This window comes from Grus americana, chromosome 5 (assembly GCF_028858705.1).
Source record: "Grus americana isolate bGruAme1 chromosome 5, bGruAme1.mat, whole genome shotgun sequence".
NCBI lineage: Eukaryota > Metazoa > Chordata > Aves > Gruiformes > Gruidae > Grus > Grus americana.
The window spans coordinates 12,861,520-12,876,334 of record NC_072856.1 but is presented as its reverse complement, the minus strand read 5'-3'; the positions used below and the strand labels follow the sequence as shown (position 1 = coordinate 12,876,334).

General features: G+C 37.6%; 1 protein-coding gene across 5 annotated transcripts in view; it reads right to left on the bottom strand.

Annotated features, from left to right (window-relative positions):
* Positions 1-14,815, bottom strand: part of DENND5A (DENN domain containing 5A) — a 70,433-nt gene that overhangs the window by 42,147 nt on the left and 13,471 nt on the right. For 3 of the 5 annotated variants that reach the window (XM_054826311.1, XM_054826307.1, XM_054826309.1), the window contains exons 2-4: positions 8,231-8,302; positions 7,528-7,637; positions 6,164-6,827 (exon numbers count right to left, since the gene is read on the bottom strand). In XM_054826311.1, coding sequence (XP_054682286.1) covers positions 6,164-6,827; positions 7,528-7,637; positions 8,231-8,302 — 846 coding nt within the window. The remainder of the gene's footprint in view (positions 1-6,163; positions 6,828-7,527; positions 7,638-8,230; positions 8,303-14,815) is intronic. The other 2 variants (XM_054826308.1, XM_054826310.1) reach the window with 1 other exon arrangement.

The following is a 14,815-nucleotide window of genomic DNA, read 5'->3' as shown; positions in this document are numbered from 1 at the left end:
TCCATAAAGCATGCTGTATAGTAGCCAACTCAACAGCCCAACTGAAATAACTGTGTAGAAAATAAAAAGGATCAGCTTCATTTATCCTTTGCAATGTATGACCGAAGTCCCAGTTCAATGTAAAAACAACTCATCTCCTCCTAGAATTTAACAGCAGTGCTAAATGCACCTGTGCAACATGCATACCAAAAGATCTTTTTATTCAGCAGCTGGTGGCTAGAGCAGTTAACATTGCAGTATGGTGGGCCAAAACCTCGCCCTCCTCTTTTATAGTACAGAATCATCTTTGATGGTTTTTGATATCTATGCACCATAAAGGAGGAGGAAACACCAGCTGAACTCAGAGCATGTGATCTAATATAACTGCTGACACATTCAGAAAGCTTTCGAGCTGCCAGGCTGATAAGAGCATAAAACAAGCTCACAAGACTAAGACAATTCCTACCTTCAGTCAAGCTATAATGATACTGCAACAATATCCAATTCCAGCCAGGAAAGGGAAGGGGAGAAATAAGAGGAAGGGAAAAAATCAGTATCCTTCATATGTGTGTTGAGGTATGCGTGTCTTCTAACACGTTCATAGAACTACAGACACTATGAAATTGGAAATTGAATGCACAGGTTCTGGTGTTGAGGTTTCTGAAGCTGTCACACACTGTTGCAGAAAAAAACTGCAAAAAGAACATTTGTTCTGGAGAAAAATTTAAACTCAACTGTGCAATTTCTAGGGTTATGGCTTTAATTTTGTTCTTTAGCCATCCTCCACTCAGACTTCAGATAGCACAAGACAGAGGGCCAAGAAATGCAGCTCCTGGCATTCCATGACTAAATTTGTTTGAAGTCAAAGTTGCAGAGTTTGAGGTCTGCAAAGAGTCCCACAACCCCAGAGGAACTCAGCACAAGTTTTGCTAAGATCAGTCATAATTCTGCAATCTAGGCTTTGATTTTTATTTTCAGATCAAGCTCTGCTGGTGGAAAAGGTTACCGCACAGGCACAGAGCTACTTGCACTGCCTCACAGTAGATCTACTGTGACTGAAGGAGCCTCCAATCAAAACAAGCCAGAATACCTTAAACAGTTTAAAGTTTTTGCCAAAAGCTTACTTGGACTGAAACACGTTAGGGAACAATCAATGAACATCACCAGCCCTACTCCCCTAATTCTGCCTGGACAACAGTTTCTGCCTACACAATTACTTATTGGTTTGCAGCTTTAATCACAGCCTGACTGCAAAGAAGTGATGAATTAATGATAAGCTTTGGGAAGAAGAAGAAGCCATTCCATACCCTATTTTCTTCAGCTTTAAAAGGAACTTTAAATGTAGCCATAGATATACAAACATTCCAGCTGGTTGGTATTCAGCCTGTTTATTTGAAAGAACAAGTCTCAGAATAGAAACAGTGTTTTCCTACTACACAAACCCCCCGTCTAATCCTGCTGGCTAATTTAAATACAACTTCTCTCTCTGTCATTAAGCTAACTTTAGTATTAGCCTTTCGAATTAACTACAAAGTAACATCAATAATTCAGGATTTCTATCCACTCAGCAGCTACCTCCTGCAACTCAGTTATCTGCAAATGTGGTGCACTCATCCCGGATATCCACACAGCTTAAGCCATTCCCAACTACCTGGCTGCACAGTCACAGCCTGCAAGTAACAATGACTACATTCTGCAGGCTTTAGGCACATCAGGAGATGTCAGCAAAAGGCAAGGACAAAGGCAAGAAGGCTGCAAACATAAACCAAATTAACTTAAATGTTTTCTTAAGTTATACCTATCCTGAGAGGGTATGGAGGTTTTTGTTTGTTTGTTTTAAAAAAAGAAAAAAGCAGCACACTTCTAGTACCAAAGCATTACATAAGAATTAAAAATAATAGCAATGAAAAATTTAAAAGAGGGAATAAGTGCTTCAGTAGTGGTCTTGCTCTTGTTTTTGAAACCAGAATATACTCATTCTTGTGCAAATGACACAGAGTCTTTTGGCCTTGTATTGTACGTACCACTAGTGCACTATTACTTTGGAAAGTTCTTAAGTGATCACTGTGCAAGGAAAAGAAAATCTGCTACTTTTTAGCATGGCCACTTCAGAACACAGAAAAAGGTTGATTTTTTCCTTCTAACCAATTACTATAGGTAAAATACATTATCTCTTAAAGTACATAGGAGAAGTTATTTACACTAGTATTTATCTATATCTAGTATGTTTGGACACTTTTGTTGATGTATAAAAAGCAAGTAAATCCAGGAAAAAAGTGAGAGGTCTTGGGTCTAGAAACAGAGGAGCAGGATGGAAATAAGGTGGCAGCTGTAAGAACCATGATTCCACATCTCCATTCTCTCATTCTACCAGAGAGAAGTCTATCAAGTGCCTACAGAAATTGACTTGGCCAAATTTAAAATGATAACATGATCATATTCTGGATTTTTTTTTCCTTCTGATCTTCCTATTTAATGGATGACAATGACATACTGTTGTATTTGTCAAGTAATTTCCATTTCACATGCAACTCCCATATTGCTGCTTTAAGGCAGAGAGTTGCCCCCACAGTGGGGAACCATTACTACAGATGAGTTTGAAGATCTTCAGAAAGTATACAGATAAACCAGAAAGATAGGCTACTTGTCAGGATTAAGCTTCTCTTTCACCTGAAGAGGACCAGAAGGGGAAAGAATTATATCCACAGGGCCTATGGACAGGTCGCATGCAATGCAGTTGAGCCACTGGAATAAAGCATTGCCTGGAGAGTTCCCTTTAGGCATGCCTGTTCATAGCAGAAAGCACAGTGTAAAAGAAACATTTTTCAACAAATTCTTCTGAGCACAGGTATTCAGTATGTCAGACTCCTTAGAGAAAAGATACATTTCTTTAATTGGGCCTTTTACTGCAAAAAAATTGTAACTGCAGTAAGAGAAAACTGTGGTTAGTAAAAGCAGTGGTCAAAGCACTTCCTATGCATGCTCATTTCTGACACGCTAATTCAAGATGCCTGCACTAAGCAGCGAGTTTCCTGAATCACTGGAGGCATAAGAAGAAAATGTCCTACATAAGAGATTAGAGTTGGGCAACACAGGACTAATATTGCAAAGAAATAAAACTAATACTTTAAATTTCCAGAGCGAACATAATTCTTAAAGAAAAATGGGGAGAAGGGATTCAAAAGCAAAGCAAAGCAGAAAAACACACCTTTATTTGTACTTAAATATGGCAGCAGACAGCAAATACCCAGAAAATAACAACTGCTCAAGATCACAGTCTGTGGCAGTGGTACAGTATATTTCTCCTTTTATTGTTTTTAGCTGTTTAGAAAATCTCCTTCAAGCAGATTTCACAGTTGTCTTAACTCAGCGTACACTTCTCAGAAGAGCTCTAGGTGCCTTCCAGGGATAAGCAATAAGTCTATTTCACAGATACAAGAGCAACATAAATTGCAGGAATGCAAACCAGCTCCCGCAGAATAACCTGGTGAGGGCACTACTGAAAGCCTTCTCTCACTACTGAGAGCTCCTCAGGACTGGCTCAGCACTAGGAGCTGCTTCAGATTCTTCATTGTCTTATAGGCACCTCCATTCCTCTAACACTTTCCCAAATGGGAGACAATTCTCTCAAGAGGACAATCAAATCAAGGAATTCATTCCCTACATTTGGCTTACACTGATCCAAAACATACAGGCTGTGCCACTATGGTGGGACAAAAGAATTTCCAGAAGCATAAAGTCAGAAACACATCAAAAGAATCTTAAAGCAAAACACATTCAGTGCCAAGGGAAGTTACCCCTATTCCAAGGACTGACTGCAACTTAAGATGCTAAATAATTTGTTTCAAAAAGGATTGCATCTGGCAGCAAAGTGCTCCAAGAGTTTTGCTCGTGGGTTTTGTTTTTTTTTTTTTAAAGTAAATCTTACAAGCAAACCCTCTGATCCTGACACATGCTGTTCTAAATCTAAATCCACCCAATGAGTATTGCCATCTCATCTGACCTAGAAAATAGAGGAGTGATCCAAAGCACCTCAACTGTCACAGGTTTGAACACCAAGAGATTTAACAAATCTAAAGGACATTAAAACAAATTTAGTATTCATATTTTGAAGGACAACCTACACCTCACACTACTGCATGTACAAGAACGTGAGCAAGCCCTTACAAAAGTTCAAGCAATTTCTGACTCCACTTAGAACTGACTGCACCATCACCTGTATCTACTTTCAACATTCCTTGTTTTACAAACAGCAAAAAATGGATGTTAGTCAACCATATAGAAGAAAGAACAGAATGTATTAGGAGCATATTCCAATTTTAAAAACAAACAAAAAATTAAACACAAAAACCTAAACAAACCAAACCAAAGCTGCATGGAGCCCTTTGAATTCCGTATGTCTGTGCATGCAAACAAGAAATCCAAGTGTTCCAAAGCTATTTTAAGCTTCTTTAATTAGCCACTGATCAGGCACTTGGAAAGTGCCCAAGGAAAAAAGTTGAACCTATTAATATGACTTGGAAAGAGAACCCAGAATACAGAAGACTAGCCCAGAAGTGAGCTGAGTTCCAGCCCAGGAGAAAAGAGGCAATGGCCTGAAAAGAGATCAGGGAATGCTGTTCTGATATGGCGATACACACATTGCTTTTCTTGTGGTGCTTCCAACCAGCCAGGCACACACACTTCTGCCACAGGAGGTCTCAAGCACAACTACAGGCCAACTGGACTGCATTCTTCTTCAGATGGAAGAGCTGATGTTTGAACCTTCCACTGGTGGGATACAGATATCCACATAAACAAACTCCCTAAATCTCATATATGTAAATGTCAAATCCATTTCTGGAGAAACCACAAAAGTAGTTTGTCTGCTAGGCAAATATTTCTAGATTTTCTATTAATAATAAGAAAAGCAATTTGTTTTTTAAATGCAAGAGAATAACCACTATTGAGTACAATAAGGTTTTCTGACTGTGTTTGAATTACTGTATAGTTTTTCTCTGGTAGTTAGAAGCATTTATACAATGGAACAACTGTGACATAATGCCCTACTGCCATTATATGCTTTTAATCAGCTTGACTATACACACAAAATCCATCTTTGGCTTTAGTGTATGCACACAGCTCAACACACAAACATCTGTAGTTCATGCTTGGAGAATGTTGGTAATAACTGCAGGTTATATTTTATAAATAGTTACCATTTGTATTCTACATATTTCAGTGACAGCTCAATGGAAGAAAATATTGAAAACAGATTTCAGTAACACCATGGACTATCCCTGGATTTGTCTTGAGGTCTTCTAGGCTTCTTTACCGTTACTATAAAAGTGTTCAAAATGCAGTCTGTCTACTTTAAACCACACCATTATAGATGGATAGGTCTGGACTAATGTTAGCCAGCTTGGGACAAAAATAAGTAAAAAAATTATCTTTTGGCAAAACTCCACGTACTCTGTATTAAAGTAACAGGATGCAGAGTAAGAAATGCAGTATTCACAAATTTCAACACAGAAAATGGATACCACTACCTCATTATTTATTAATTGATAAACATATGCTATTTCAGCTTAGTTGCTGCCTATCCTCTTCAAAGCAAGCTTTACCTACATGACTTCAGCAATAACTGTTTCAAGGTCTTAACAGAGATTTGCAGTTTAAATTCAGTCAAATAAAACTGTTTTTCAGGTAATTTTATTTCAAAGTAACAACTGAAGTGTGGCTTTGTGTACTCAAAGAGAAAATTATGTTTGCATCATTAATTCTTCTTCAGAACCATATATAATTAACCACATATCTTCTCAAAATGCATGGACAGTTTGGCAGAGATAGGAGGGAACTCAGCTAAGCGGCTGGAGAGGGAGAAGGCATACTACTCTGTGCAACAGCACATTTCCAGAGACAGCAATAAAAAGGACAGTTAGTCCATGAATACAGGAGGTTATGTGAAAGCCATAAGTTTTAGGTTTAGATGTCTCAAACCAGGAGCTAATGCAACGCTCTCTTTGCAACTCCAGTTCTTTTCTTTACATTAAAACCTGCACATAGATCAGCCTGACTGCATTAGCATGCTAATGCCACTTTAATGCAGCCATTCTGCTGTTGGTGTGTTTTTTAAAATTCAAGAAACAAAAAAACCTTGTGCCAGTAAAACTACAAGATAAGAAAACAAAACCCAAGTACTCACGCTGTGAATAAAGCAGTATCTGAAATTCCAAGAGGGCACAGGTAAAGAGTTGAACCACATTTTCTACTCCAAGCAATTCAAACACTTCTTTAACAGGAAAATCAAATAATGGTAGTTCACTGGTGCTTGGCCTCTGGCAGATAATTGGTCCATAAACACCTGAAAATTTTAACGACCTTCCTGCTGGAGGAAGAGGAACCTCATAAAGAATATTGTAGATGTAGCTTTCTAAAGGTAGAGGTGGTGGCTGAGGTGAAGTCACTGCTTGGTGAAGTTGTTCTAGCACTTTCTTACAAGCTTTCATAAAAGACATTGGAGTAATCAGACAAATGCACTTTGAGACATACAGTGTGTCTCTGCTGATGTCATAGGAGTTAAAACGCTGTAGCTTTGAAACAGAAGTGCCATTGCAGTCTCCAGTGCTGCTGCAGCAGCTATCTTTGTCATTTGTGGGTGGAGTATGAAGAATGTCATATTCAGCATTGTGCATATGATACAACGTCTGCATTGCACTGCAGATCTGTTTGCTAGTAACTTCCTCAAAAAACGTGAGAGAAAATCCAAATGTCCGTGAGCCATCTTCACGAGTAATAATAAAAGAGTGGAACTGAGGTTCTCTGGAATCTGCTTGTGTCTTGAAAGCAAGCCCTTTAGGCATACACAGCTATAAAAAAGAGGGGAGGGGAGATAATATCAATTAAAACACACTTTTCTCTCCCCCTGCCTCCAGAAGCATTGGTGAAAATAGGATTTAGAATCCACAGGCTGCCACTCACTGCATTTCACTTTAAATTCTATTAAGTGTTACATCTCTGTACAATACAGTAATATGCATCTAAAGGAGAAAAACTAAAGGAACATATTAAGAGCTGTATGCAGTTTCTATCGAAATTCATAACTGTGTTGTTACCAACCTCAACAGGAATAAAATAACAGAATTCAAATCAGATAAAGGAAAGTATTTTGGTCACCAAGACTAGAAACCTGACACAGAAAAGTACTATATTTAATCTAAATTAAGAAAACGCACTGCATTCTATTAAACAGAAAAATCATGCACAAAGAAGATTCATTAATTGCAAACCAATTTACTTCTCTATCAATTCTCTAGAATGTAACAAAAAAGTTGTAAAAGAACAAAAAACTCTCATAGGGACTTATCACTTAAGTTTTAACTTCATTTCCTTCAAAAAATATTCCAATTAATTGAAAAGGACTTTTGAGCCTGCAAAATTTAGAGAAATTCATTATTTCTAGTCTATAATAGACTTCACACTTTTTTGTCAAAGAAAACACAGATGAATACCTTCGATTGTTAAGGCAGGTTTTTGTCTTAAAAACAAAAGTCATTAAGTGATACTGACCATTCCCACTGCATCCTGGTCAAAAGGGTTCCATTCAACATTCTCAGGATAGCGAGCAAGAACTTTGGATTTAAATGTGCGTCTTAATGGAGTCTGTTCAAAGTTTTCCCCTGCACATGAAAAAAATACCGAAGTAAATATTTCATTCTCTTTTTAAGCTCAAACAAGGCCAAAAAGCAGGACATCAGCAGGTAGATGCAAGAGTAAGTGAATTAAGCACACTCCTTTTAGGTGAAACAGAAAATGCAAGACAGTTAGTTAGCATATAATCAGACTGCAGATATTAGCAAGGATTAGCATTGTAACATTTCTACGTCAGTAAGTATCTGTGCTTTTCCTTAAATGCGACTATCTTGAGATTGTGGTCATGACAGCAATTCTCTAAGCTACTCTTCAGATATTTCAGATTCTTGTTAAAGCATAGTTAAAGCTTCAGTTTTGGTGAAATTTTGTTACTGAAGAAAAGCACAAATAGAGACGATGCAAAGATGATGCAAGTTTAAGATAGACATATAAGTGGCATCACTTAATTTCTTCTTCAAGACTTAGGAAAAAAGCATATCCACCACCTATTACAAGAGGTTAGCTGTGAGGAGAGAGTCTAGAAGGTTAAAAGATCAAGAACCACATAAATGCCCATGAAGACAGGGTATCAGATGAACAAAGAATTCTGCTTTTTTCTTCCCCACACTTTTTCCTTTACCTTCTGTTGCACTTGAAATGAAACGGCTGACACCATCTCGGGTTTTAGAGGCCTGTATATACTGGCATAAAGCTATATAACAAATAAAAACAACACTGCATTATAAATTTCATACTGTCAACTGTAATTACGTAGCTAACACATACCAGTAATAAACATACAAGTATTCTATACAGAATTAGTATGCATAACAGATAGTCTACTCTCCTAATATTCTTTTTATACATATACAATTTTATACAAATTTCTCATTTCAGGTACATATTTCTTGAAGGAGATGATCAGTATGTAACAAAAGCTCATGGCTCCTGTATACACAACCAGAATACTGATGCAACAATAGGAATTAGTTGCTTGTTAAATGAAATTTTTACATGTTAAACTATAAAATACTCCCAAAGAACAGATGATGAAACTAACCCTAAGAACAAAACCACTTCAAGCCCTTTAGAAGGATATGAATTTAAGTGGCATGGTCCAACTTTTCACGGATGCTATCCGTACACTAGACTGGCTGATACAGTCTTGTTTATAAGCTCTCAAATTTCCTCTAGAGCAATGATAGTTCATTGTGATACCATAGAACTTTCTGCAGTAAATCTTCAGAGAGCATGTAGTTGCTTTAAAAAAAAAAAAGCACACAACTGCACAACTGCATATCTTAAAATAAGCTTAGCTATCATACTAGAATGCAATTAGCTAAATGAGCATGCAGCTGTTGACAGCTGCACTAACAATCAGGCACAATTGCATGAAATCATATGCTTTAAATAAATTGAACTATTTCAGCAACACCTGCAAAAAAGAAAACACACTTCAACTCCTCACTTGTTTTCTTACATGCAGCAATTACATGGCAATAGAAAATTATTTCAGAATTGGTTGGATTTGTTCTGTATTTTTACAGTAATATTTAAAGTTCAATTTCTAAGCCAACTTAGATTCTTTATTTCATACAACATTTACTTCCACAAAGTAGCCGTACACAGAGATGGTTATAACGCTGCCTATAGACAATAAAGAACCTAACAAACACATTACACCAAATCAAACTTTGCTTACATGGAAGGCTTAAGGCCTTCCATCAGTTGAGAAGTCATGAAACTCTGGATTTCATTTAAACTGTCTTAAATATTACCTCAAACAGGGAACTTACCCTGAATCAGGACCTAGGACAGGTCTCACAATACCCAGAATATTCACATCTATTTTGCTAATCCTCTGGGTTTTAGCATTGAAATTAAACGAAGGATTGTTTTTCCTATTTCAAAAATCAACAGCTCAGCTGATTTTCACACAAAACCACTCAGCTACATTATTTATTACTTTGTTCAATAATATCATTGTTCGGAGAGGAAAAAAAATGCATATTTGGGAAAATCTGAAACATGTATAGAGAGGGGGTTAGTTAGGAAAAAACAGAACACAACTTCACTGAAATATAACCAACCCGGGAAAGAGCCGAGTCAATGACAGAAAACATAACAGCATTTCTGCAAAAGCTAAGACCAATCTTAAAAGATGAAAATAAGTATTTAAAGAAACTTTCAATCTCCCAGAATGAGAAAGAAAAATATAATGTGGATATAATGCCACATCTCTCTTTACTGACACAAACATACACTCAAGACAGTCCTCTGTAAAAGAGCTTTTAAAAATAAGTGAGGAGATTTAACACACCTACTATTTTCTATATTTACATCTGTGCAGATGATGTAATGTCAACTTTTAGATAATTGAGGAAAAACCTCAGACATTTACTAAGCTGTTTTGTCCCTGGGTTTTTTTTATTCCACATACTTATAAGGGAGAAAAATTCTGAAGGCCAAATTTTCTCCTGAACTTGGAAACCACACGCCACAATCACTGGGTTCACCTATGTGCAAGGTCATGCGTATTTTGGAAATAAGAAGAAAATCTGTGACTTGAAGATCTTTTCATTAAGATGATTAATATTGCAGAATACATGATGCTACTCTTCCTTTCTAAGGAAAAAAGAAAGAGGGGGGTAGGGGGGCAAAAAAGACACCAAATGGATGCTTATATATTTTAAGAAGCCTTGCACCATCTCCTCCCAAGAGATGTTCTCTCCAATACACACTTAAATTTCTTAGACCTGAAGTCCGTCTATAATTAAATGAAAGTACTGAAATTGATTTCTGGAAACCCACTGAGTCCTTATCCAGACAGAAACATAAGGCAACACTTACATGCCTTCCTGTAATTCATCAAACAATTCAGCTGTTGCACAGACACTGCTCTTGCCAGAGTGCCTCCTATTACTCTTCTTTCCTAGAACCACATTGCTCTGATATCACATTAGTTGTGTTGACTTCTGCACGAGTGTGATGTTCTTTTTCATGGCAGCAGTCTTCCACCTTTAGCTATCTCTTTTTGTAAGAATCTTCATGCTTGTAATGTAGCAAACCACTGGACCTTCAGACTGGGCAATGCTGACTTGCAAAGATACTGACAGGGCAGGGAATCTCAAGTGAGCTCACCAACATCATCTGGAAAGTTCAACCCAGGAACAGAAAGGTGATCTGTGCAACCCCAGGACAACAGCCACCCTGTTTTCTTGCCATTACAACTAATGAGAACCAGTAAGTCTATCGCCTAGGCTCCCCCTAAGCAGCTAGTGGTTGTCACTAGATAGCCATCAACAGGCAGGAAAACAAAAATCTACAAACAATATTTGCTTATACCCACAGTCAAAAAGCAACTAACCCCCTAAATTTCTACATTTATGATCAGTTAGAAGCCTCAAACACAAACACCCTGCTCCAGCAAAATACCAATTGCAGCACATCTCCAGCAGGCAAAAATAACTCATGGTTTCAAGATCTGTCTCTGTGTGAATTAGACATCTGATTAATTCAGTATTAACTGAAATGGTTTTGATTAAAAATACTGAACACAGGAACAGGTTTTACAAATGAAAGAGACAAACCCATCAGCAAAAATGGACAAAGTTTTATTCTAGAACTGAGAAAATGAAGATGTAATGGAAGATAAACTGATAAAAACATGATGCATCACACAAGTTTCAGACTGAGAAGTTCCCACACTTAACAACTGTCAAAGGACCGCTATCATCAGATCATGCTTTTCATAAGGTTCCTTTTCCTCTAGCAGAAGTGATGGCTAGAAAGTACTGATCCAAGTTCTAATAAAGAGGTCCTCAAACATGATTTCCCTGTAAATAATTTCTTTCTTTTGTGCAAGTTCCATGTAAAAAGGACTTTTTTTTTTTTAATTGAACACGGTATTGCCTGCTGAAGACTAAAGAAGCCTTTCAAACACATTCGAAGATCCTCACATACACATTACCACTCAGCTGTTTGTCACAACATAGCAAAAGCTCTACAAAAATCAAGATGCAAACCACCCCCAGACTACAGACTTGCAACTAATTTGAATTTAAAGCAGAAACAGTAATCAAATAACTATAAGATTATTTGTCAGGAACTGTCATACAACTTTCAAAATCCATAAATATACAAAATTCCATGAAAAAGGAAAGAAAACCAGGAATACATCAGGAAGTTTCAGGCTGACATGCTTCTCAACATCAAACCTTCAAAACAATAAGAAGCCCATTGTATTTTGTAATGTAAATAATATCATAAAAGCATAGAGAAACATCATTTCATGAGGCACTGTACAAATCCACAAACACCAGTTTAGAATGAGACCTGGTGCTGCACCCAGCAAAGGAATGACAATAAAGCAGAGAATCTCAGAATTTCTTTGTCATTAGAAAAACCACCACCTGTGGCATCCCACTCAAAATAGGATCAGTGGAACAATTTGAATTAAAAATAAATAAATAGAAAATGAAGGAGTTAAAGATTAATGTTTCACTAATCCAGTTTAGCCCATGTCCTTACAAACAGCTTAATTAGCTCATAGTGATCCCCCAAAACAGAAGGGAAGCAAAAAGTAAACCACAGAGATTCTTAAACTGATGCACTGAAGAAAACATGGGACTACAGCAGAGCTTGAATAACCTACATGGGTAACCGAGTAACTCCTAAAGCTGCTCCTCCTCCTGAGGCCCAGCTTGCCAACCTGCTGGCTAATAGATTTTTCAACACCAGCAACCACCATCTGGCTTTGGTAATGCCTTTTCTTTCCCCTTCCTTGTTTCACACTTCACCAACCCTCTAAGACTCCACCACAGGGTGGAAAAGGAACAAAGATGCTACAGCAATCAGTGACCTGAAAAGATTTTATCCATCTGAACTGTGGCAAAACCAAGCTACTCCCACTGTTACACTATGCAGACAGACAGCCTCATTACAGTCTTATATTGCTCTCTCCTTACTTGTTACCACATAATTTAAAAAGACATGCATAAAAGACTTAAGTTCTTAGCCTAAGCTTGCTTATCAAAAGGGAAGTCATCATCTAGGCATAACCTCTGAAGCAGTCTCCTTGGCTGAGTGGTGCCCAGGATGTCGAATGCCACTGCTACCAAGACTGCTGGCTCCTCCTGTGGCAGGCAGAGCTCAGCCCACAGCAGTCTCAGAGTGAGGGACGCTCGGTACTGACTGGATTAAATCTCACATAAGAGGCAGGTAATTCTCCAACCCCTCCCTCTCACCTCTCTTCATTAAACTGACTCTGATGGACTGTATTGCAAGCATAAAGGAAACTACAAACGTGCTCAAGATGACCAAAGAGCTGAAACACATTACATTTAGTCGGAACATGTAGTTAAAACCCACCCCTTTTCAGAGCCGTGTTGAAGCTGACACCACTCCTCTAACAGCCATCTAAAACAATTTGCAGTGTATGGAATCATAAGGCCTGACAGACTTCCAGTTTTAACATTATTTATACTACCTTAAATGATGCTGGCATACGTGTCTGTAACTTGGACTTCCTAATCACAAGCACATTAAAATAGCTAATGCATACACTCCAAGTACCCTATGTTTGAACTAACAATCAGACCTCACTTTATTGAGCGATACCTTACTGAGTCACGTAATACTGAACGTAAGCCGTATCACAATGTAGATGTGCAGTGTACACAGGAAACCTCTCTGGCTCTCATTTTCATGCTCTTACCTGTATTACTTTTCCTGCTGCTCAACCTGTGAGCAGAAGACAGCTCTGTCTGTGTCTCGGTCTGATGAAAATTAGGATTTACAAACTCAGAGTTACTACATGGAGTTTCCAATCTGTGTAGAACAGCATTGCTTTGGAAGTATCTGCATGAAGCTATCCATATCAATGGGTACCACTTTTGTACAAGATTATGCAGAAGGGAAAAAAGTTACAGAAACTAAAATGAACTAAAACATTCTTCAGTTCAGTAACCTGCAAAACACTATCTTCTGGAGCTTCCCTCAGCTTTGAGGGGGAATAAAAAGAGTGAATTCTGAAGGTCTAATTTTAGCTCTGTCTTGATTTACCCAGAGAAAAATCTGATTCACTGCTTTCCATATTCCTCTTCAGGAAAACAAAAAAGTCTTCCCAACACAGTAATAAGAAAGTAATAAGGTTGTACAACTTGTAGTTTCAATTACTTATTACCTGCCCCCAATATATAAACAATTACCGGTTTCAACTGAAAAGTCTATTTACTGCAAGTGAAAAAGATGAAATTTTGAACTCTCAACAAAACAAAAGAAGAAAACAAGACCTTTTTAAAGGTCTGGAAATTCAGACTTGAACCCTACCACCACACACACATCCCTTGCTCCATTCCCTTTCCTTTTTTTGACTATGCCATTTGCAAAGTTCTGTTTACAACCTGAACCATGGGGGAGTGCAATTTATGATTGCTATCACTATTATTAGGTTCATGTAACCATGCTAAGTAGTAACATATTTCCTGTCAAACCTTCATGTGTGGTCATGAAACAAGCTAGACCTGTACTGAAACCTCTGAAGACATACACTGTGAATTCAAGCTATGCCTGCCAATCATATACATCCTCTCAGGTAGCTTATAGCAACAGAAGCAACACATATCCAGATGGATTGCTTGCAAGTTTCTAATGCAAATTCCCAAGAAAACTTCTACATGACTGTAATAATTCGATTTTCCCTGATGAGTACTTTGTTTCTTTATAAGTATGCTCCTAACCCTAGATTTTTTTGTCCTCTTCAATACATCAGTCATTCATTCTTTGTAACTCACATCCTGCCATGAAAAGTTTCCATTCATGTAAAAGTTCTATCTAGTACAGAACAGCACCGTGTGGCTTAAGTTGTCATTAATTTGAAAGGGCAAACTTGATAAAAAAAAAAGTCCCAGGGATACTTTGCCAACAAAACTTTTTAAAATTGAACCACAGTCTTTTGCATATGCTGTCAATTCACTATTTGGTTTTAATTTTTAGAAAGAGACTGCAGTGCTGCAGCCCTAAAAATTATGCAAGACTGAGAACTGTACAGGAACTTTTCCCTGCATACTAGCTAGAAAAAAGTCTTTGAGCAGCTATTTCAGAAGTAGAGTCTAGCTCAATTTTCCTTCTATGACAATAAAGAGGAAGTCAGAAGCAGCTACCCTAGTTACCAGAAAAAGTACCTGATAAAAGAACTTTAAGTCACGCATCACTGATTTTAAAG